The sequence below is a fragment of the Falco peregrinus genome, chromosome 1 (genome assembly GCF_023634155.1).
Source record: "Falco peregrinus isolate bFalPer1 chromosome 1, bFalPer1.pri, whole genome shotgun sequence".
Lineage (NCBI taxonomy): Eukaryota > Metazoa > Chordata > Aves > Falconiformes > Falconidae > Falco > Falco peregrinus.
The window spans coordinates 50,043,710-50,066,657 of NC_073721.1; the positions used below are offsets into that span (position 1 = coordinate 50,043,710).

Here is a 22,948-nt window from a genome sequence, read left to right on the forward strand (position 1 = left end):
CGCCGCCGCGTTACCACGGCAACGGGCGCCATGGCGGCCCCCACAGCCCCGGTGCCAGCCGCCGCGTCCCCGTCATGGCCGCGCACCGGCCCACTCCCGTCCCTGACAACCCACCCCACCCCCCAACAAACCCCGTAAGTCTTCGACCAAAAGAAGCAGGCCAGGGACACGGAAATTTGAGAAAAGCATAACCTGCTTTATTTTTTTTTTTTTTTTATTTAAATAAGGAGAATTCTTTCATATGGAAAGAGCTAATACAATCACATATTTGAAAGGAGAAACAATAGGTACTGAAACGAGGAAAAAGGGCAATAAGAGTGTGCCGCAACTGGCCTGGTGATTCCGTAATTCGAGTTCCGGTCCAAGTAAAAGTTTCCAAAAAATATAAACAGGTTGCACGTTACACAATTATCCATCGTCTGCCCTTTCAAATATCTGGTCTACATGAAAAGACAAAGAGAGGAAAGGCCAAAAAAAATTTTACTATACAGGTCATGAGGTTAAAAGCTTTAAGGAGCACAATATCCCCTTGAGAAACAACAAATGCAATTCATACAGAACCAGAGGAAGGATTCCAGCGAAGGACAACGCCTTGAGACATGCTAAAGGGTGAGCTGAGCGCCTCACTGCTGCTGCTGTGATTCCCAGGGGAACGGGCAGGGCCCTCTTGAGGAGCCAGGACAAGCCATTCAACCCCAGGGGGTGTCTGTGGCCACTAGGAAAATCTGGTGGTCTTTGGATTAAAATAAACAACAACAAAATAGTAGTTGGACAGCTGCAGTCTGTTCAGACAGCAGTTCCGCTGCTTCGGCAAAATGCACCTTTTTCTGTCGATGGGCCACAACTAAGTACCCTGATGCCTCTTGTAAAGTGATTTGTATTCACGAATGCAGCTTTCTCACAAGGAAACTGGGCTGCTGTACTTGGAAAATAACCCACGCTACAAGGAATTAACCTGTGCTTAACCAGCCACAAGCAAAACAGAAGGTTAACAAAATGCAACAGAACAAGATCTTGGCATGCAGTGATGCTTGCTTGAAAGTGAATATAGTAGCCTGCCAAAAGGTGAGACATAGCAAAAATGCTAGGCTCGTTTTTTAATATATATCTATAAATACACAGGAACCACAGGGCAGCTTGTAGCTTTGCAGCATTCTTGCAAGGAAACTGTTAAATGGAGTGCCTCTGCATGAACACAAACACGTATGGGAGTTCAATGGGCTGCAAACACATTCAGAGTTACCGACGACTGTACAGCTGTCACGTGGCAGAGCCAGGAGCGAATTATGGAAGATCAACAATAATACCTGTTGCACTGGTGACTGTGCTGCTTTCGCTCGTCATTTAAAAATATACTGGAGCACTTTTTTTTTTTCTTCTTCTTCTTTTTCCTTCCCTAATTTTCTTTTTCCTAATTTTCATTTTTTTTTTAATCAAGAGCTAAAAGTAGGCTGAACCAGAGAGGAAAGCAGCACTGAATGCAGCTGCTAGGCCGTGAATCACTGCGTACAAGAGAACCGATTACGCATGTGCTTCAGACCTTCAGCTGAACAAAAAGCAGTGAAGTCAGCCTCTGAATATTTCTGCTTCACCCATTGTTGCTGAAAATATGGATTCCACCTCTCCCTCCCACTGCACACTGCACCTTTCCTAGCAGAAGGAGCCTGCAATTTGGTAGCTGATTTCCAGTCAAAGCAAAAGCAACCTGCAAAGGACTAAATCATCAGGGCCTGGCCCTTCAGCAGTGGAGACAGCAAGCAGAAGTATCCCCCTATAAACCATACCCACATTCTATATGTCTCCGTTCTCCTCTTCCCCAAGCTGACTTTTTGTATCAGCGTACCAGCACCCCTGGCGTTTCTGCACCTTGAGGATCAGAGGCTTTCCTTTTGACTCAAGAGCACCACAGACTGCACTAACCTTGTACTAGCTTTAAACAAACAAACAAAAACATATGCCAGAGAAGAAGGATATTGCACCATAGAAATCTGGGCTCTGAAACTGCTTTCCATCACACAAAACTCTGTTAAGTGAAAGAGAGTCTTGCCAACTGCAGCTGACAGTCACGCAAAGGTGAGGAATGGAATGAAGCTCACATGCATTTCTTGGCCTTTCCTGCACAGAATAATTCAGACATAATATATAAATAGAGCCGTGAAACAATTACTTTTTCACCTAGACCTACAACATCAAATACGTATAAATAAATTCTAGTGTTTTATTCTGTTGGGGGAAGGAATGGAAGGGTTAAAAGAGAAAGAAGGGTGACCTTTTTCAACAGGAAGTGTTGTACTTCTGATGGCATTTACACCAGAGGGACTGCAATAACTTGTATCTAGCAATAACCCAGTTTCTCCAACAATTTGACCATTTTAAAGTCATATAGGTGGGAGGAAAGAGGTTAGTGTCTTTGTAAAGCTTAAGTAGTGTGTCTAGGGTAGGAAAGAGATGAGAAGAGGGGGCTCGGATAAGTCTCTTTAGCCATTAAAGATTCTGGGCTGCTATTAGCTAGGGCCAGCTGGGCAGAAGGATAATTAAAAAAAAAACAAACAAAAAAACCAGACAATTCTGTTGTTCATGGTATTCCAAGGAAGAAAATAGAAAGGGGGGTGAGGTGACTTACTGGTGGAGCAATCTTTGGAAAATGTTGGGAGCAGGACTAGCAGATGAGGATGCAGGTCTGGGAGATGTCTGAAGGCTGGGGAAATATTTGTCACTAAATCTCAAACCCTGTACTTTAAGGAGGACACTAGAGAGATGCTGGCACACTCTGCTCTGAAGTTATAATCCATAAAACATGAGGAAAGAAAGAGCTTTTATTTTTCTTAAAGTACCATCCTATCCCTTTCCCTTTGGGTTCTCTGCCATTGTCAATGGGGACACCTGTGGAGAGGGGACATCACTATGTCTAAGTTAGTTTAGGTTTCTAAGCTCTTTAAAGCTACTGTATAAAATTCTTATTTATACCTAGCTTAAAACTTAAAACGCGTCCCTAGAAAGTTATGAGGGATCTTTCCCAGAAATGGGGGGGACGGGGCGGGGCAGGAAGCAAACGAAGAAACAAGAGCACCTTTCAGATTCCCTTCCCAAATACATTCTTTGTTCAAAGTATCATCTTTGGAACCATCACCAAACTACTTGCTGCCACCTAGCAGAGGCAGACGGCACGGCCAGTTAGCAAGCTAGCATCTCCTACAAAAAGGTTTTCTTTCCTTCACTTCAAAGTGACCAGCCTACTTTACATTTTGAAAGAGCTAAACAACACAAACCAAGTTAGCTGAAAGTAGTTTACTTCAGACTATCGCCAGCTGAAGGACTCCAAGCACTTTCACAAACTTGTAAGTCCATCCTAAAAATCTACATACACGCGCACGCACGCACACACACACCCCCAAAACCAAACAGCCGAAGAAATAAAACTCAACCCTCTCCCACTAGGACCTTCCTTTAGAGATCAAGTACTGGGGAGGAAGAGTGAGGTGACGATACTGCATACACGCTATGCGCAACTGCATCGAAAGTAAAGAACCCTTTGCTGTTCATCTGGGGAAGGAGAGCAAAAGGATGATTCCAAACTGCCTCTATAACCATGCGCTTCCAACACAAAACGGGAGGTTCCAAGTGTGCTAAAATGGCTGCTTTGCAGGGGGGCTCCCTTAGCAATGCATTTCTACGCAAATTTTACAAAAGGCCATGAGCTAGAGGAACGGAAAGCAAGACTCAGGGGAAAAGGGAGAAGAGCAAAGCTTGGGAGAGCAGCTCCAAGTGATGAACACAATATAGAACAAGTCTCAGGAGACATGAAGAACTGGAGTAGCCAAGGTAGGGAGCATAAGAGAGCATCACAACTACAAAATGTAGTCCATACAGACCCGTTGGCTCTAACCAACTCTTCTGACCCATGTGCGGTGAGATTTTTTTTCCAACAGATTTTTACATTTTGTAAATCTATGATTTACATTTTGTTGTGTGTTTGGCAGTCACCGAAAAATCCCAAACTCACAAAAAAACCCCAAACTAGATTCAGATGAGCTTGCAACAAAATTTGGTGGGCTTTTTTTTTTTTTTCCTTAAAACGAAAATGTCGTATTTTGTTGTGCACAAGGCACCCCAAAGCTACAATTAAAGTGGTGCAAGTTTCAAGATTAATGCACTGATCTACTATATTTAGTACACATTTACTTCTAACGCAAGCACTGCTTCTAGCTTAAAACAAAAATACTGAAAATTAATGAATGCTGTAACTGTCCTGTTATTTTTTTTAATCACATAATCTGAAAGGCTGAATCATCTGGGGAATATATACCCAAACAAACTCAATTTAGAAGAGTCATATAACTCTCAACGTAGCACAGAACTGTATATAAAACTAAGCAGAGATTTGTCAGAATATAATTTTAGCTGAAGGGAATTCTCTTCTGGAAGGAATGAGGAAAGCAGAAAGAAGGGGGGAAGAAAATGAGAGAACATAGAAAAGTTCTACTATAAACAAAGATATAGCTTTTTTGTAAAAACCTCAGCTGCCTTTAAAATGAAAAACCTCAAACTAACCCCTCTCCCCCAGTTGCCACTCTGCTGAGACAGAAGTAGGGAAGGAGAAGGATGGGCTTTGCCAAGTGAGCAATCACAGCTACCTGTGGATGGGGCATGGGGGGAAAAAAAAAATGGCTCAAGCCACTTAGAAGTCACATGGTTGGTTTGTTTTAAAGCAAGCAGGTCAATGTCATATCCACTGTTTCAAACTGCTTTGTTGGGAGAGGGGCTTGGATGATTTTGCTGTAGTCAGTCAACGTGGGGTGGGGAGTAGATCTGGTGAGATTTTCAGGAGATCCAGTGGGGTCCAGTCTAAGCTGCAGGGTCTCTCAGGCAGCAGGACCAGCTGGGCATCAGAGGTGCTCCTAGGCCTTGCTTTCCTCCACTTTGACTGCCTGAGGTTTGATCGCTCCCGTGCGCACTGGCTTCATCTGGTTTGCGGAGGCTGTTTCTTGCAGCTTTACTGCTCCCAGATTGGCTTTATTTTCATCCACCCGCTGCTTTGCCTGCTGACATACAAAACCAAAGCATTAGCTAGCACAGAGACCTCTAGGCGAGCATCATTCATGCCAGGCATCAGATTTGCTACAACATTCATGTATTTTGTATATTGTGTCACCCTTTGCTGTCCTGAAACACCTCACATGTAAGGACCTCAAAGTGTCTCACTTGTCTGGCAATGCAAATAACCCATAAAAACTCAACAACAAACATGGGCACTGTAAAACAGGTAATCCTCTAATCTTTCCTGACTTGCAAATCACACAGCATTACTCTTGGACTCAGTACACACCCACCTACCCACTCTCCCTTGCAGGGAAAACAGCTCCCACGTATAGTTTCAGCACACAGGCCTTTCTGCCACTCCTCTTACGTTCAAAGCACAAGCATGACAGTGTAGAAGAGCAGATACTGCTGGGTCAAACAAAGTACTGATGTACACTACCTGTTGTACATAGTGTCCTTGCACAGAGCCCATACTAACTGCTGGTCCAGATGGCTTCCCGCTTGGGCTGGCAGAGCTAGGCCTGGAAATCGAAGAGTCGACAATATTCATGGAGTAAATTCTACAATGGAATGAGAATCTTATTCATGTGTGAAAGAAAAAAAGCAGCAGAAAGCAGCAGTAGACAGGGCACGAGTCTGTGCTGTGCGGATCAGTGAGCTCCCCAGCCCAAAAGACAACACACGAATTGGTTAGGAGAAAAAAAAATAATAAAAGTAACTGCATGTCCCAAAAGGTTCCATGACCTGAAAGTTTGGTGTGTCTAGACATGAGCACCTCTCACTTTGAGGTAACTACGCTGGAGCTGAAAAAACATTTATTCAACGGTCCTCAGATTTTCCACCTTACGAAGAACGCACAAAAGCACACACCAATTCCAGTTTAAGACTCAGTAAACAAGTAACTTTATGCACTTCCCCCAGGCACAAAGGGCCAAGCCAGATGCTCACTGGCCCACACCCAGAAATGAAAGCCACAATCATGCATTTTGATGCAAGTATTTGGATTACATTTAGGCACATTCTGCACATGAGAACTCCAGTGAATCTCATACAGGAATGATGCATGCACCATGTCACTGCAAATGGGGAATGCTACTTCCTCCCCATTCTGACTACAGAGGTTAAGTTTTGTAAATGTTTTACCTGTACGTATGTGGGGATGGTACAGACCCTCCAGAGGACATACTCTGTTTACCATCAGAGAAATGAAATCCTTTCATTTCCATTTGGGAGGACTATAGAAGAAAACGAGTAAGAGAATATCATCTTTACAGTCACAAATCACTCATTACTTCATATAAACACTTAAGCCAAATCTTTGCCCTTCTACCCATCCTGCCCATTAAAAGAATAAACATTTTTCAGGTGAAGAAAGTGAGGCTTGTAAGTGAAATAATCTGCTTGTATTAAACCAACAAGCCAGCAGCACAAGCAAATACAGAACCTGGAAGTTAACTGCTGTGCTCTCTCCCCTATAATAGACAAACTTTACGAATCCATCAAACCAGACATGACATTAATATACCTACTCAAATGGACAAGCTTCACAACAGTGTGAAATATCTGGGCAGTATTCCAACTGTGTCTGGAGTTCACCACCCCTCAAGCACTCTGGGGAAACCTGTGTAAACATGTAATAAAACTGGAGACTCCAAACTGGATCAAGGCAGGATGCGGCTCCCTGGAAACAGAATGATGACCAACCAGCAGCAAAACCTGAAAAACTGCTGGCCTGTGCGTTGGAGATGAGGGGAAAAGGGCTCCTTCATTTTAACACCAATCCTTGGCTTTGATATTCAAGGATCCCAAACAAGCCAGTCTCCCCTTTAACGAGCAAGATTAATTTGCAAAACTTCAGTGCAGGAGGGGTTAATGAATTGCAAGATGAGCACGGAGGAGTTAATCCTTACCTCCCTGCTGGTAGCAAGGACAGAAGGCTGGGATCCAGGAGGGAGGATTCTTCGGGGTGCTCCTACAGGCAGGTTCTGCCCTTGAGGAAGCTGGATGGACTGTGGCAGAATCAGGGGCTGCTGGCCAGAGCCATAGCGGGGCAGAGGAAGCTGGGAGCCAGGCACAGGCATTGTTAGCTGTGTGATAAGGACATTTAATTAACTTAATGGCAGTAACAGCCTTTGATACACTGTCTCCTAATACCCTGAAAGCACAGCACTGCTGAAAGGAAGCTCACACTGCAGTCTGGCACAGAATAAATGCAAATCAATGTTAGCAGAGGGACATTCACACTGAAATGCACGTTCTGGTAGTGCTGCCAACACCCTATCAGCTGGGCTTTTAACACTGCATCGATTCAACATAACTGCACTCAGACACAGGGCTTTCCTCCTTGCCTAGAACCTTCACCCAGTTTTTTAGTCTTCCTCCTGGTCACTGCATGGGTGTGTTTTCTCGATATGATGGCAGCATCAGACAGCTCAGTGTGAGGCATTTTGTTTGCAGCTTTGATGCCCAAACCAGAAAGTCTGCTACACTTTCATGCCAAAGCATTTTGAGGACTGGATCTCTAAGAAAGTGATGGTGACCTCAGCTCTATGTTCTGCAGTGAGCTTCAAACTGATGATGGTAGTAATTAAGAGTAATTTTAAAAAAAAAAAAAAAAAAAAAAAAAAAGCAGCAGCTCAGGAATTAAGAGCCTCCTGTTCCCTCTTGATTCATCTTGCAGTTCTCACAACTGCTGAAGTTGGGAGGTTCTATGACAATACTTTGTAATATATAAATAAATAAATCTAAGGCTGGCAAAAGAGACCAAGTTACTAACTTATGATGGATAAAGCATTTCTTCAAATATTTAGTTTGCCAGCATTCTCCATATCTTCCTCTCTTCCTCAGCTAAGTTACTTTCAGGATTAACTCTGTGTCAATCACAACATACAACCCCCTCTCTATACAAAAAATAAACCTTAACGTGTTGCACAAAATAAATGTAAGATGAGTTTAATAAAAGTATCAAGCTTGTCCAGAGAATCAGAACACAAATCCACAAATAAGGCTATGTGCACAGTAGGATTCAAACTCTTTATCTGAACCATGCTTTACAAAAACTTTTTCACACAATGAAATTCTTGTTAAGATGTTGCCAAATACATCAGCAGAAGTTGTAAATAAGACCTGGGTAACAAATGAATTAAGAAGATAGATGAGCTTTTAACAGAAGGTGCTAGTTACCCTGGAAGCAGAGTTACATCTGGAAATGACTGGGATTTGGCTCTCAGAAGAGGCACTTTTAGGAGAACTACTGGATCATGGCCTCCTATGCATGAAGCACTGCAAGGTCTGACCTACAGCAAATGTCTATATTGAGGGCAACGACTTCCAAGTTACAAAACAACATCTCAGCAGGGACAGACAAGTAATTACCAAGAATCTCATTAAATAAGGTGCTGCATGTTTGAAACAACAGTTCACAGAACAGAGTCTCTTGGGGAAATCTTCTGCCTCTTTACAAGAAGCTCAGTTCACACAAACACATGACTCAGCACAAACACTAGTTTCTGAGACTGGATTGAAACAAGCGGCAGCTGAAAAAGCCTGTACAAGGGAGTGGCTTGCAAGCCCTGCTCCTAACCTGCGTAAGCTGAGAGTCCATCATCTGGGAGGCTCCCATACCAGCCGCCTGGTTTATCTGGCCTTCATAAACCAGTGTCTGGCTTCCGTTCATGGGCTGATAGGGTGACCCAGACTGGGTTTTCACCACCTCCAAGGGCTGCATGCCTGGGAAGGCGGAATACGGAGGCTTCAGAGCAGTGCCTCCTGTCAGGACCATGGTGCTGGGTTGAGACAGACTGGGGTGCATATACACCTGAGACCTGGAGAAGAAAAACATGCTCAAGTCATTACACACAAAACCTTTGGAGGCTATACACAAGTACCCGCTGGCAAACCATATCTGGACTGCAATCAGCAAGCAGTTCTCAGACACAACTAAACTGACAGCTTAGAAATAAGCTGTGATGCCACTTTCCATTTTAGTTACACTGTTTTTTACTTCCACTTCTAAGCCCTTGCAACCATGCCCTTTGTTGCAGGCATATTCAACAGAATGACACTGTCTCCTATCCAAAGTTTATGTTTCAGTATCCTGCACAACAAGCTCTGGTTTGGTAGTTAAGGGAAGTCTGCAGCAGTTTTGCAAAGCAGAAAAGAATCAGAAATTAAAGATTCAAATGGCTGTAACAAAAAGGGTTTTTTTAAACCTCAGTGTCTATGGTTTTGAGGCCTTGGAGGATGACTTCTGGTCATTCACTCTCATCTCATGCAGGAAAGGGGGTACAGAGTATGATTCCCACAGCCAGCCTAACTCTGAAGTGGATTGTCTCAATCCTTCAGTTCTAGCGAGCAGTTCCTGTAGCCAAGCACTGCTGCTGTTACACTTGTGTTTGATTTTCTAATTTCAATTTTACAATTTTTTTCTCTAAAGTGCAGGCATTTATTTTGTTCTTATCAGTTTGTACCTAATAAAAAGAGGTATTTCATTTCTCTATCCAGGTACTTGGCTCTGATCAAACTGTCTCTTTATCTTCTCTCCAGTAGTAAACCAAGTGAGCTGTAAGCTCTGGATTTCTTACTAGAGTTGGCTTGCCAGCCCACAAACCTCCTCCTTCTGCATCTTTCCCAAGATTTGCCTCCCTCTTTGACAGGGTAGGCAGTACAACTGAGAAACTTTGCAAGGATGGTCTCTGCCATTGTCCTACAAAGAAACATGCTACAGAGAGCCTCATGTGCCCCGATTTCCTTGCTCTCCACCCCAACAGTGTTACTAGGGGAAGAGAAGACGAATGTGGAGTATCTGATCAATGTGCATCAGGAACGTAAGAGATCAGGCCACAAGGAAATGAGAAACTGGAAGCAGTTACCTGAAGGGCTGTATGGAGCTGTACATCTCCTGGGACTGGGAAACTGGCAGACCACCCCTCAGCCCAAGCTGAGCTTGGGCCTGTAATGATGTGTGGAGGGAAATGGGAATCTGTTGAGCAGCAGCAGCCTGCAGAAGAAATTAAGATGACTAAGAGTTACAAGAGGAGCCAGAATCTCTCCCAGGCTGTCAAAAATCCATCAGTTTCCTCCATGAGTCAATCTGCCATAACAATTACCTACACTGCACCTTTACCCAGCCCCTGCATCATTCCACTGAACAGCAGCACACTGGCAGGCACTGCATAGGCACCCAAGAGGGAAGACTGGATGGACATGAGAGGACCAACGTGCTCCACACACAGAACAGGCACTGACAATACCAGCTCTCATTTGCCTGCACTCTTACCTTCAAGAGGCTCTCCCCAATGCTATCAACATCCTATTTACTAAGGCTAGTGAAACTGCTCAGTATTGACTGGCTGCGGAATTTACTGGAAGTCAATTCACCTCACACCTACATCTCAGCATCTGTTTAACCCAAAGGCACTGATACAAAAGGGGGAAAAAACTCTCTCAGTTCCCTCCCCTCAATTTCACTGCCTGTGACACCCACTGTGAAGCAGCATTCAAGGAACCTAAAGGGAGCCACATCCAAGCTCCTCTGGGCTATCAGAGAGAAAAATGACTCCTCATTTCTTAAATGCCACCCTGAAAACTCCTTGAGAAACCACTAGCTAGCTGTATTTCTCCCTTACCTGCTGGTAGCTTTGCTGCTGAGGTATCGTCTGAGGGACCAGGCGGGGCTGACTTGCAAACACATGGCCATCCAGATACAAGGGTGGAATATGGTTACCTAAATACCAGAAAAGGCAGGCTGTAAATGCAAAGAACAGGGGAGATACAGACACAGTACGCTGCAGAGACCTGCAAGTCAAGAGTCTTTCCTACCTCTCAGCAACCAGCTCAGCAAGTCAACAAAAACATAGTACCTGTTCAGAAGAGCCCGTAAAGATCCTAAGTCCACACACCAAAGCCAGCAGCCCACTTACAGTAGCTGGCTTGCTGAGAATGAATCATACCCTTCTGTAAAAGGCTAAATGTAAACCCACGTTTCCCACCTCCACAAAAAGAGTCAGAGACACTAACAGGTCAGGAATTGGTAAACCGGACTCCAAACTGTTCCTAAATGCCAGAAACCTGCTCTGCAGCCATCTCATCTTTGCAGCTAGGAGGGACAGAAAGAGCAAATATGGTGTTTGAGACCTTCACATAAGAGATCTGAAAGCCATATTCACCCCAAGGGTGGCACCAATTACAAAGTGCTGTGCCTCTCTTGTGGTTCTCTGCAGATCTGAACCACAGGATCTACAAGGAAACTTAGGGTGGGTGGGGAACAAAATCACCTGACTTGGAACAATCTGTTTTCCAAATAGAAACTAGTAACAGAGTCACTGCAGTGCTCCACTCACTACCACTTCTGCCCAGCATATTCCACTCCATTCTTGAAACGAGGAATAAGAGGTGTAATGCATGCATGAGAGGTTCTTTGGGACCCAGGATCAGAGTATCCACATACATTTCCTCTTTCCAGATGCTCTCCCTAATTATACATACTACCTACCATGACTCTGCTTAAGCTTTTCCCCTAACTCAGGGACAGCAACACCTTCCCACCTCCCGGAGTTCTGCAAACTATAATAAGCAAGTTGTTATTACATACAAAGAGCAGAAGGTGCTCAAAACCTGTGACTTAAATAGAAAAACAAGCAGAGCAATGGTTGACACTGGACTCCTGAAGTCTCTCAGCCACAGGTTTCTTCACTTCCCTTCTGTTCTACTGAGCACACAGCGAAGGGCAAGCAGGATCTATTGAGACATCACAGAGACTTGTCGCTACAAAGGGAAAGTCAGCCCTGTGCTAAGCTTATACCAGTCACACTCATGTAATATTCTTCAAAGTAGGGAAAGGGTCCCTGTGTCTTCACTGAATTGTTGTTAGCACTCCATTAAATACCAGCCAGGGAGTTACTTCACAGGGAAGCTCTTCTCACCACTCTTAACTAGTAGAATCAGAGGATGACTCCTAGATACCAACCAGACAATACAAATACTGTTGCCATGGTTTGCAGGTACCTGGAATAGATGCAGAAGGTGCTACAGATGCCACAGGCATAGGAGGCATTGAAACTCCACCAAAAGAGCTGTAGCTGACACCGTTGGAAGCTCCAACACTGGAAGGAGGCTGGATGCCTGAGCCTGCACCTCCTGGCGAGTTCTGTTCTGGCAAACTAGGAGAGTTTTCCCAAGCTTTACGAGCAGACTCCATCTATGGAAATTAAGGACAATAACTACAGACAGTTCAAATGGGGAGGGCAACAATGAAGCCTAGCATTGCTCACCTATGACATATTAGTTCAAATTCAAGGTAGTCTAGCCACAGTGCAAAGCTGGCAGGTTTCTGGTCAAGCAGTTTCACGCCAATTTCCAATGGGCAAGCACCCTTCACAAAGAGTCAACCTCCCTTGGAATGTGCTGAGCTTTTCGGCTTTGGGCTGCCGGTGTTTTCTGTTTTGGTTTATTCTGGCTTGCTTTGTTGTTGTTGATGTTTGCATGTTTCATTCTTAGTTTTAGTTTGGGTTTTTCTTCCTTCTTTTTTAAACTACCAGGCACCTAGGATCCCCAGCCATCCTACCCAGCTACTGAAATAATAGGAAAAGCTCTCATGCACTTGTTCTACAATTGGCAAAGAATTCAGCATCCAGGACTGTTGAAACACGTGCCCTTCCACCCACGCTGAACAGCATATATGCACAACTTTTACAGAAGCTAATTAAAGATTTAACAGTACCTAACAAAATGCTCTAGGAAAGCTCTCTCCACCCTCACTAAACTCTGGCCATGGAGACATGGGATCCACACCAGGACACATGCCAGCTTGCTTACCTTAAGAGTAAGGTCTGCAGTGGGGAAGGACATTGGGTTCAGGCCAATACACCGCTGGAGGTGGTGATCTCTTCGCAGAATGGGAATGGACTGTGTTAACCCTGCCTGAGGGGAGATTTGTAAATGGTCAATACTTTATAAACTCTTACAGGAATATCATGAGCTACCAAGGCTGACAGAGCCTCAGCTGGCAGCTCTAGTAAGTACACTTCAAAGGATTCAATCCCCAGTGGCAGTGCATGAGTTAAGCACCATTAAACTGTGATCCATTCCACTGCTGGAACAAACGAAGCTTTGGTTATGTGCAATGACACCCTCTTATGTCAAGTTGCACCAGCTTCCAGTTAAAACATTGATATGATCCAGTAACTTCAATTTGCTGAAGAGTTCCTCCTCCTGTCCCATGTTTGGAATCTACCTAAATTTCAGACACAACCTGTTTCTGAAAGAGCACTTCTGATAAGAAACACCCTTTAAGATAAACCTCGAAAATCAAACAGCCTACAAAGCTGAAGACATTTCAAAAGAAGCTTTACAAGTTTCTTACATTGCTGTCCACAGCTGAGCTACCAGCTGGGTTTCAGTGTGCTCGCTCTTTCTACGTATGATAATGAAATACCCAGATGGCTGGAATAAGCTGGGAAACCTCCAGAAGGGCCTGACTAACAAGTTACAGTTCTCTGTCTTGCTGTGCCAGATGAGACCTCCCGAGGAAGCTGGCAACCCAGGCCTGAAAACACCACTATCTGCATCACGTCCATTACCAGCACTCTCTTGTGTCTCAGGGGAGGAGACTGGTGATCTCAGAGACCTGCACTACCTCTTGCTTTACACAGGTCACAACAATAATGGAGTTGCTCTCTATATCACTTCTGAGCCAGTGATGCTCATTTTATGAAGGTACCTTGAGGGCACAGTTTTCCATTACGGATTTTAGTCATGTGTGCTGCCTAAGCATTAAGTGTGAACTCAACTGCAAAGAAATATGCTTGGTCTCTTTGGAAGCACCTGAGGTTTAACTAAGGAGTATCTCCAGTGAATCAATGCAGAGGAAAACAAGAAATACTTACATTACTGGCCAAGGCATCCTGCAATTTGGTGACAGGGTTAGCTGCAGTACCAGAAGCAGAACCAGGTGGCAAGCTGAAGTCAGAGTCCTGAAAAAGCAAAACACACAAAATTCAAATCCAGGGCCAAGGGCCACCCATCTGCTTCTCATGGTTAATGACTCTAGCCTCAATCGTGACACTAGAAACTAAAGATTGTCCTCCAGTAAGCCTTGCTAGAAGAGAACAAAAAAAGACACTTCTCAGCACTCAGCAGCAGGCAACCCCCAGAGGCACACAAAGGCTTAGATGGCCATAGTTTTGTCCCTCACCTCTGTTACCACCCCAGCTGGTCCTTGGGACAGTATTTCCAGGAGGGTATTACGTGTTTGCCAAGACATCTTGAGTACCTGGTTTGCGTCAGTAATGAAATCTCAGGCAAATCTACAGCTGGAAGCTTCCTCTAAATAATACTTCTGCCTCAAACCACCTTTCATATCTCAACAAGCTCAAATCACCAAGAAGATAAAATTAAATTCAATCCTCACTTTAGGATTTACTCCAAATTCAATGGGTGGCACAGGAAGTACAGAATCCACGTGAATTTCCACCCCGTTAACAGGGGGAATATTCCCTTCCAGCCGTTCCGTTCCCTCCGAACCCTTTCTGTTTTTCAGGGAGCGTTCGTTGCCGATTGGTCCAGGCTTGTGTTCCTTGTTCTGTCCTGAGCCTTGATCTGAATCCTTAACAGGAAAGCAGAGAGGCTGAGACACAAAGACTGAATAACCCAATCTCAAGCCTTAAAAATGCTATCAAGAACAACACAACCACTTCACAAGGTCTCTCACTATGTGCTCTGGCTTGGCTGCAAATCCAGATTACCTTTTTATCAGATTGCTTCTGCACTTGCTCCTTCTGGCAGTCAGGCTTTGGGTCCACCAGGCCAGCCCCATTCATCTCCTCTGGTTTGAGGGTGCCATATGGAGAACTGCGCTGAGAGGAGGTAGCGGAGGATTCCCGAGACTCCGCGCTCAAGTCAATGCCACTATCCCCCTGGCTGCCTTTAAAACCCTGCTATGCAAAGCACGAAATGTGTTAAAGCCCCGGACTTCGACCCAGCTCCACAGAGGAGGAAAAAAAATCCCAGAAAACAGCAAGACTATGTCCCCTTTTCAAATCACATTCTTGGTTAAGTGCAAAGGAGTTGGGCCTGACCTGCAGCATTCCTTGACTGCTGCTTCAGCTCTACGCAGCCCTGAGACAGGTTAACCAATGCACCAACCGGACCATGGCTTTAGAATAAGGAAAAAGTGTCCCACATGGCAACTAGGCTGAGATCGCCAAACTCATTTCACTTGTGACCCAAACCAGATTTGAACTCTGGTCTCCAAAGGTGAAGCGTTCAGGAACCTCCTCTGCCCTCCCTGCATTAAGCATACAGCTACACACTGCTCACAGGCACAAGGTACACAAACATGACCTACAGGATCTCACCGACCTCGACCTAAGTGCTGCATCCACTTAGGAGCATAACCCTGGAATAGCTCTAACAAACAGTTACTCCAGATTTATACCCACGTGTAACACCAAGCAGCGCTTGGCCCTCTAAGTCAAGATTTAAGCAGCATCAAGCTCAAATTAGAACCGCAAAGTTTAAAATTGCACAAGCAGAGCTGAGTGTCGCTAAGCACAGATGGAGCAATGAGAAGCATAAGCCACCTACGTTAATATTTTATACACACTATACCTGAATGGCACATTAGGTGCCACTTACCTCAGTGGTGCTAGATTCAGTACCATTAAAGGTATTTACAGGCTTGCTCCAGGAATCACTGCCAGGAGACTGAACGGAAAGAGCTGGAAGAGAGGGCAGGGTTCAGCTGCTTGAAACACAGCTGTGAGCACACCTTGTACACCGTGCATGTTACATTATTACCTTTCCATTTCTAGAGATGACATAGGATATTTTCACCACCTCAGAAAGCTAGTGTTGCCCAGTCAGCTGAGACATGATGTAGCACAGAGAATACAGGGTATGGAGAGCAAGGGTAGAGAACAGGGAAGACGTTTCTTAGGGAACATGACAACAACAGGAGGAAGGACGGACAGAGACACAAGGGAGGCACTAGCTATTCAGTGCTAGAGGAAGAGAAAACAGAGGAAGGCAAGACATGACAATGGCTGAAGTAGACCCAGCCCAGCAGGCTAGAAAATGCTATGTGGTGGGATCTTGATGTCACACAAAGACTCAAGAATACATCAGGAGACTGGCATGGTCAACAACAGGAGGGATAGCTGAACAGTACAGCTTTGAACAGATGCTACCCCAGATGTCAGCTAGCACTCCTCCCACTTCCAGCATCAGACAAGAGAAGGTCATCTCCCCTTGAGCATAGACACCCCAACCTTCCTACACACACCAGAGGATTCCCCAGCTCTGTGAAAACGCTTCGGAACAAAGAGGCCCAAACTTACCAGGGCTGTTGCTCTCCCAGATCTCTGTGCCCAGGCTGTTTCCAGACACTGTTACATCACTTTGCTCCAAGCACAAGCTGTTCTGCTTCTTAGCAAATCGAGGAGGAATGCGAGACTGAAGGACACGGGCCTTAGCTGGTGCCTGAGAAAGAAAAGGCTCAGGCTGTAAGACCTGTCAGTGCACTCAGCTAGCACAGCCTGCTCCTAGCAAGTTCAAATTCTGGATTTCTAAATGCTGCAATGTGGAGAGCCCCCAACTCATGTAACAGAACCATACAAAGTAATTCTGACTCTTCCCCCGATCCTCCCCATCTTTTTTTCAATTAATGGACTCTGTGGCTACTGGGAGGTTCTCCCACTCTTAACAAGGCAATGAAAAAAGCTGCCTTTATATGTATTTTTTTCTTTGGGGGAGGTGAGGGAATAGGATACAAAGCAAAGCAAAATTAACACTACAACAGGCTTGCTCTGCACAATTCCTCTCCTTTACTCCAGCAGGATCAATTAATAATTTCACAATGCAGACATGGCTCTTCGGCAGAGCCAAGATCTAAATAGAAAGAGAAGCTTATCTCAAACTGCAAGACCTTTCCCACTGCATGTTCACACATTGTCTTCAACCTGATTTTAAAGATGCCAAGCAATCAGGCTTTTATAACTTTGCTTGCAAGACTCTCTGAACCTACCGCAAGCCCTCCCTGTCAGAAAGCAACGATGCTTTTCATTTGCATTTAGTCCTCCAGATTTCACTAAGTCTCCTCACATGTCAAAACATTCTCTTATCCCCCTAGAATTTGTAGTCTTCCAGCACACACAGACAAATGTCTCCCTCCTAAACGTTACTTAAATAAACTATCCATATTGCAGGCTTAAATCTTTTCTCGTAAACCAACTCCTTCATCCTATTACGAACACAAAATTGTCAGAGCTTCTTCAAGTGTGTTCATTTCTTTCTGGTCAGGTGGCCCAGACACAAACAGGACACCTCCAGCAGGGAAGCTACCACATCCTGTTCCAGCAATAACACATGGCTGACCCAGAGTGCAGAGGTCCTCCACTCACTGCTGCCCAACATCCCACCAACTACAGCCAGCAACCGGCTTAGTGAACCAAGTTGCCTTGGATGAGGATTTACTTTAGGAAACCTTCCTTAACTCACAATTAACAATTCTGCTAGAAAACAAGAGTCAGAAATCTAACAGTCTTCTTCAAACCAATGGTCCCTGCCAATCAGAGCCACATTATGCTTCCAGGCCTAATACCGGATCTGTACTACTTCAGCCAACTGCATGTTTTTCTGCTCATTCTGAACATTTTTTGGGGGCTTGTGTGTCTGACTGCAGCCCAAACAATGTATCAAGTTAAGCTTTTTTTACCTCCCATTCCTCACCTGAGCAGCCTGTTCCTTCTTCCTTCGCTCCTCTTCCAGCAAACGACGCTGCTTTTTAGTTAGAACCTCAATAAAGCCTTCACCTGCCACAGAACCTACTTCGTTCTCTTCTGCTGTGTTCGACACTCTATTATCGATGATGGTACCTGAACAAAACATGTATGGGGAAAAACACAATGCATGTATGTACATACATAAAGCTTTATAACTGCAAGAGTACAGTCCAAATAGGGTCCATGCTACAGGCAAACAAGCTCAGCCAGCAGCAGCGCAGCTAAGCTTTGAAAGCTAAGCCATAGTAGTCTGCTGGCATCTATCAGTCACTTTATGCTGCAGGGCTCTGCTTTCCTCTGCCTCAAGATGAGCACACTCCAGCTGGGGAAGCTTGGGAACGTGAACCATGTGGTAACTCAGGTAACGTTAGGTGTAGTACCAATTGAAACAAACCTCACACCTTTCCAAATATTAGCAAGGACAAAGCAGGCACAGGTACTTTTGAAAACACACCCATAAGCTCTGGATGTAAAACCTCAGTTTTACAAATGGCAAAAAGCTGAGTCACAGCCTAATGCCAGTGGTTTCAGACATACTAATTCCTTGCCTCCCTGCCATGAGCTCAGACTCAATATTCCCCACTCCAGATGCTCTTTCAACCTCCTTCACACTACATAAGGTATTTTCGCCTTGAATTTTAACATTGTAGATAGAAATATGGAAATCTTCACCCTAAAAACCAGACTTTCTATAGAAGAAATATTAGAGACTGTCAGATCTGACTGAAAAAATGGGTTTAAAATTTAAGACCATCTTTGTCTTCCATGTTTTCCCTGTTTAGATACACTAGAATCTTCTTGTTTATGTAAATAAATGGAAAAAAACTAACCTGGTATTTAAATTAACACTGGATTGAATCAATCTGGCTCAACATCAGCCACAACGTGTTACCCCTTTAAAGAAACAAATGAATGAAGAGACTCACTTCCATAACTCAGTTCAAACTGTGACAAGGCCTCTCCCTTCTCACTTGCTCTTTGGGAGGTGGATTTGGGCTCCTTCTCTGGCTTTTTACCCGGCCCCTCAGCACTCTCTGAGTTAGCATGGGAGGCCCTATCCAAGCTGTAAATGGAGTGGCTGCTCCCACCACTGGTGTTGCCAAGGCCCCCTCCTTCTTCTGGAGACCTAAAAGGAAGGAAGGGAAAGGAATTAGGTTTGTCACTAGAAGACGAGTAAAAGTAGCAAGAAGAAAACATATAGGCTCTATTTTCTTTACCAGTTTTCTAACTGCACCTCATCCTTTCCCAGCCTTTGCTCAACTGAAGTAGAGGTTAAATTCTAAGCACACAGCCCACTAAAAGGATGTTACTGAGGAAGTATGATGGAAACAGAACAGCACCTGTGTACTCATGAGTCAACCAACATACTGTCCCCACAAGAAAGCTAATACCCTGCCTTGCCCCTGCGAGGAGGGCTCTGTGCTTCTGTAGTGTTTTCTACCCTCCTCTGACACCACTCCAGTAACCTCCCTGCTCCTCTTCCAATTAACACACATTCCTTGACAAGCATCAGGTGAGGGGAAAGGAGATCGAGAGAGGCTGGTGACACTGAGGGGAAAAAAAATAAAAATCCCCATTTTGTTTCTCCCAAAATTTTTTTGCCCATTTGACCACCACCCACACATCATTCCCAAGCGTTCAACTTACAAAAAAGGCTTGGTTGAAGGAGAGGCAGGGACAGAAGCTTCCTCCTTCCCTTACTTTCCCTTTCTACCTCCATGCATCTTTCCAGACATCAGCTCTCCTCTCCCTTATTCCTATATAAGCTACTATTAGGTACTATATCCAGGAGTTGGAGCAGATGGGTCACAAGAGGACAGAAAACAAAGAACAAGTTGCCTATTTATCGGTACTTAAACCCAATACAGTGCAGCTGCACAAGACTTTTATCCTGTCCCTGTTAAAGGGTAACATGGGAGCTGTCAAGCTGCCCCAGGACCAATGCCCACCTAACCCAGTGTCCTGCTGAACATCAGATTTTTCACAAGACACTCGCAAAAGAATACTTAGTCCCTAGCGTCACGTTTGTCTAAAAATACTCCGAGGAAGAATTCCTCCCACCAGGCTAGGAACACATAGCACTGCTTGCCATTCATCAGCAGCCTCCGCTAAGGTCTAAGAAAATATGTGCTCAGGCAAAGCTAGGTCTGGCAATGTCACGCATCACTCACACCACAACCACCCTAGGGAGAATCCAGCTGCTCAACCTGCACAGCTCACAGGAACTTCTCCCAGGAAAACCCAACCCTCACTTCTGTGCTCGACTACATCCCACTGGGGACCCAAGACAGGAGAAGGACAATAGGTTTGGAGTTAAGGACCAGGATTCCCTCCACTATCTTTCACACCTCTAGTGAGAGGCAGTCCAGAGTGGAGCGCTGTCTCAGCCCAAAACTAAGGTAAAGAGCAGTGGCATGTGTCATGCCCACAGTGTCTCAGCAACCTCCACAAAGCTGGATTCCCAGCACAGGAGCAAAAGTATCAGTTGTAAAACAGACAATGATGAAACTCTTGGATGTCCTCAGGCTGGATAAACAGTACTGGAAGTAACCTGCACTAGATGAAAAGAAACACAGCCAACAGCTCTTCACCCACAGCCCAGCCCTTCACTCTTCTCCAATTATCTGCCTATCAGATGACAGGCTGGTACATCAGAATGCAACTTTACCTTTTGCTTTTTATCAGTGTCCCGTTCTGCTGGCTCTCGTATCTGGAAGCTGCTCCTACACCAGTCCTGACAGACTGCTCTGCAAACCCTGCTGGCTCGGCCTTGCGGTTCTGCCGGTCGACAAGCGGCCTTTGGCTTGAGAAGCTCCTCTTCGCTAGCTCCCTCTTCTCTCCCAAGCTCGCACTCCCAAGGCCACCCTCCAGCTGGCCTTCACTCTCTGAAACGCCATCTCGCCTCTCCCGCCGCTCGCTGAAGTCACTGCTTTCAGATGCTGTCTCCCACTCTTCGTTGGCATGGTCTGATGAGTTCTGGTAGGACAGCTCAGGAGACCGTCTGCCCGAGATGCTGCTCTTCTCTGTGGCGCTCAGCTTGGGTCTCCCAGGCCACTGGCTGGGCAGCAGGTTGGGGCCTCCCTCCTCAGGGTTCCACTGGCCAACCGATTCCCTCTCTTGCCTGAGGCGCCTGAATCTTGGGGGCTTGTCTTGGCGGGGGGGACGCCGTCTCCTGAATGGTCTATTCTCTATGTTCTCCTGATCTGCTGAGTAATCCTCCTGGAAAAAGTGCCTTTTGTCATCCAGATGACTCTCATCAAAAACCCGGCTGGAGAAGGAATCCACGTGTTTATAAGAATCCTGAATGTAGTCCCTATCAGACTGCTGCCTGCTCCCAAAAGTGTCCGACTGAGAGGTGTGGCTGTACTCCTGCCACCCTGCTCCCCCACTCCTGCCTTGCCACTGGGTGGGCTCCTTACCCATGAAACCCCTTCGCCCATAGCCAGAGTTGCTCAGCCTTGGCGGCAGTGATCTCCCAAAAGCTCTCGGAGCCCTCATCTTCGGATCCAGACTACTGTGATCATCTGAATATATTTTGTTGGACCTCCAAGACTCTTTGAAGTCTCCCTTTTTCAAATCACTGTCGTCCCTGTCCAGCACAGAGCCTTCGTTGCTGTTTTCTGAGCCCCTCTGCCGGCGACGCTTGGGGAGCTCTTCGTATTCTGACCCTTCACTGTGCGTCTCGCTCGCAATCCGGCGCCTTGGCTTGCCTCTGGGGAAGTCCTCTGGCTGGTTGAACTCCCGAAGCCCTCGCCCTCGGCTGCTCCGCTGGTTGTTATAGACTCCCCGGCTGCCCACAACAGTACCTCGGCCTCTGAAAGTGAACTCTCTGAAGCCTCTCCCTCGCCCACGCCCTTGACCTCTCCCGCCAAAGGCTTGTTCCTCATCAATGAAGATCCAGTTGTTTCTTTTTGTGGGAGGGAGATCACCAGACTCTCTGGATAATTTGTTCTCCCAAGTTCTTTCTGCCTTCTCTTCCTCTTCCTCCTCTTCTTCTTCCTCCTGGGATTTCTCAGCCTCTCGGGCAAGGCTGGCTTGGGAAGAACCTTTGTCATCCAGCAGGTAACGTGTGGAGTTCAGTAAGGCTGCAGAATCATCTGACTCACTTTCTACTTTCTGAACAGCCGCCTTCTCCTTCAGCGGGCGCGAGGTGTCCTCTCCCTCTAGTTTAACCTTCTCCATCTCTTTCTCCTTCTCTTCTACCTTGAGGGCTTTCAGGACTGGTTTTTTAATCGGGCCTGATCGCCGTGTCCTCCCCATTTGCTCCTGGTGCTGACCACTGGTGTTCCGGTTCTCAGGAGCCCACTCTGTTGTTTCTTCAGTGGGCTGTTTGGTATTAGCTCCTTCTTTCTTCCATGGGTCAGCACTGAACGACTGCTCCTCCCTGGACACTTCTTCAGCAACTTCCGCTGCAGTCTCTGCAGGTTTCTGATGGTGGCTGATATCCCAGCCATTATATTCGGGCTTCTTCTCTGCTTGGATAAAATCAGGCTCTAGGGGTGAACACCTCAAGTTTGCATGGCGGTTGCCAGCAGGACACGTCTCCTGCACGGTCTCCTGATGATGAAACAAGAGATCTTGGCCTATCCTCTGAGAAGACAGGCAGCTGTCAAAGTCTGCTTGGGCCTTCTTGTCAAAAGCATTCAAGTATTCCTCCCCTCTGTCCTCAAAGAGATCTCGCTGGGTGCTCAGAGTCTCTGGCCTTCCAGGAGAAGCTGAGTAACTGTCATTCCTGAGAAGGAAACAAACAAGAAAGTCACCTAATGCAAAGCACAGCATGTCTCGAAGGGCCCAGGCTGGGCACAAGAGGTGGAAACAAATAAATAAATTAGGGTTTGTTCTAAATCATGAGGCAATGGGCCTATAATTACCTGAATGATGGGCAGATATGCTGTGGCCCCAGGCTGTACTGCCTGGTTTGTCAAATCAATGGATGACAAAGAAAGCAGTTCCTATGACGGGCAGCAAACTTAAGAAATAAAGGCAGATTCAGCCTCCAACATATGTGGAGATCTGAAAACAACGAATTGGTTTCAGGTAGTCCCAAAGAATTAGGAGACAAACTAGAATGTATCAGGATTTTTGACTCACTGTCTTCTGTACCTACCCACGTAGGTGACAAGTGCCTC

At 45.6% G+C, this 22,948-nt stretch overlaps 1 protein-coding gene and 1 non-coding gene across 16 annotated transcripts in view; both read right to left on the reverse strand.

Annotated features, from left to right (window-relative positions):
- Positions 1-175: 175 nt before the first annotated feature.
- PRRC2B (proline rich coiled-coil 2B) overlaps positions 176-22,948 on the reverse strand; it is a 53,181-nt gene continuing 30,408 nt past the window's right edge. For 5 of the 15 annotated variants that reach the window (XM_055791028.1, XM_055791078.1, XM_055790972.1 and 2 more), the window contains exons 16-32: positions 20,488-22,551; positions 18,746-18,945; positions 17,767-17,912; positions 16,377-16,518; positions 15,676-15,758; positions 14,784-14,975; positions 14,450-14,644; positions 13,926-14,012; positions 12,856-12,960; positions 12,046-12,238; positions 10,668-10,765; positions 9,912-10,039; positions 8,624-8,864; positions 6,951-7,127; positions 6,184-6,275; positions 5,480-5,600; positions 176-5,042 (exon numbers count right to left, since the gene is read on the reverse strand). In XM_055791028.1, the coding sequence (XP_055647003.1) occupies positions 4,899-5,042; positions 5,480-5,600; positions 6,184-6,275; positions 6,951-7,127; positions 8,624-8,864; positions 9,912-10,039; positions 10,668-10,765; positions 12,046-12,238; positions 12,856-12,960; positions 13,926-14,012; positions 14,450-14,644; positions 14,784-14,975; positions 15,676-15,758; positions 16,377-16,518; positions 17,767-17,912; positions 18,746-18,945; positions 20,488-22,551 (4,408 nt within the window). In that variant the 3' untranslated portion in view covers positions 176-4,898. Of the gene's footprint in view, positions 5,043-5,479; positions 5,601-6,183; positions 6,276-6,569; positions 6,662-6,950; positions 7,128-8,623; positions 8,865-9,911; positions 10,040-10,667; positions 10,766-12,045; positions 12,239-12,855; positions 12,961-13,925; positions 14,013-14,449; positions 14,645-14,783; positions 14,976-15,675; positions 15,759-16,376; positions 16,519-17,766; positions 17,913-18,745; positions 18,946-20,487; positions 22,552-22,948 lie in introns of those variants that run through there. The other 10 variants (XM_055791326.1, XM_055791592.1, XM_055791537.1 and 7 more) reach the window with 10 other exon arrangements.
- LOC114010484 (small nucleolar RNA SNORD62) lies at positions 11,711-11,798 on the reverse strand. The gene has a single exon (XR_003551903.1). It is a non-coding gene; the product is annotated as a small nucleolar RNA SNORD62 (small nucleolar RNA).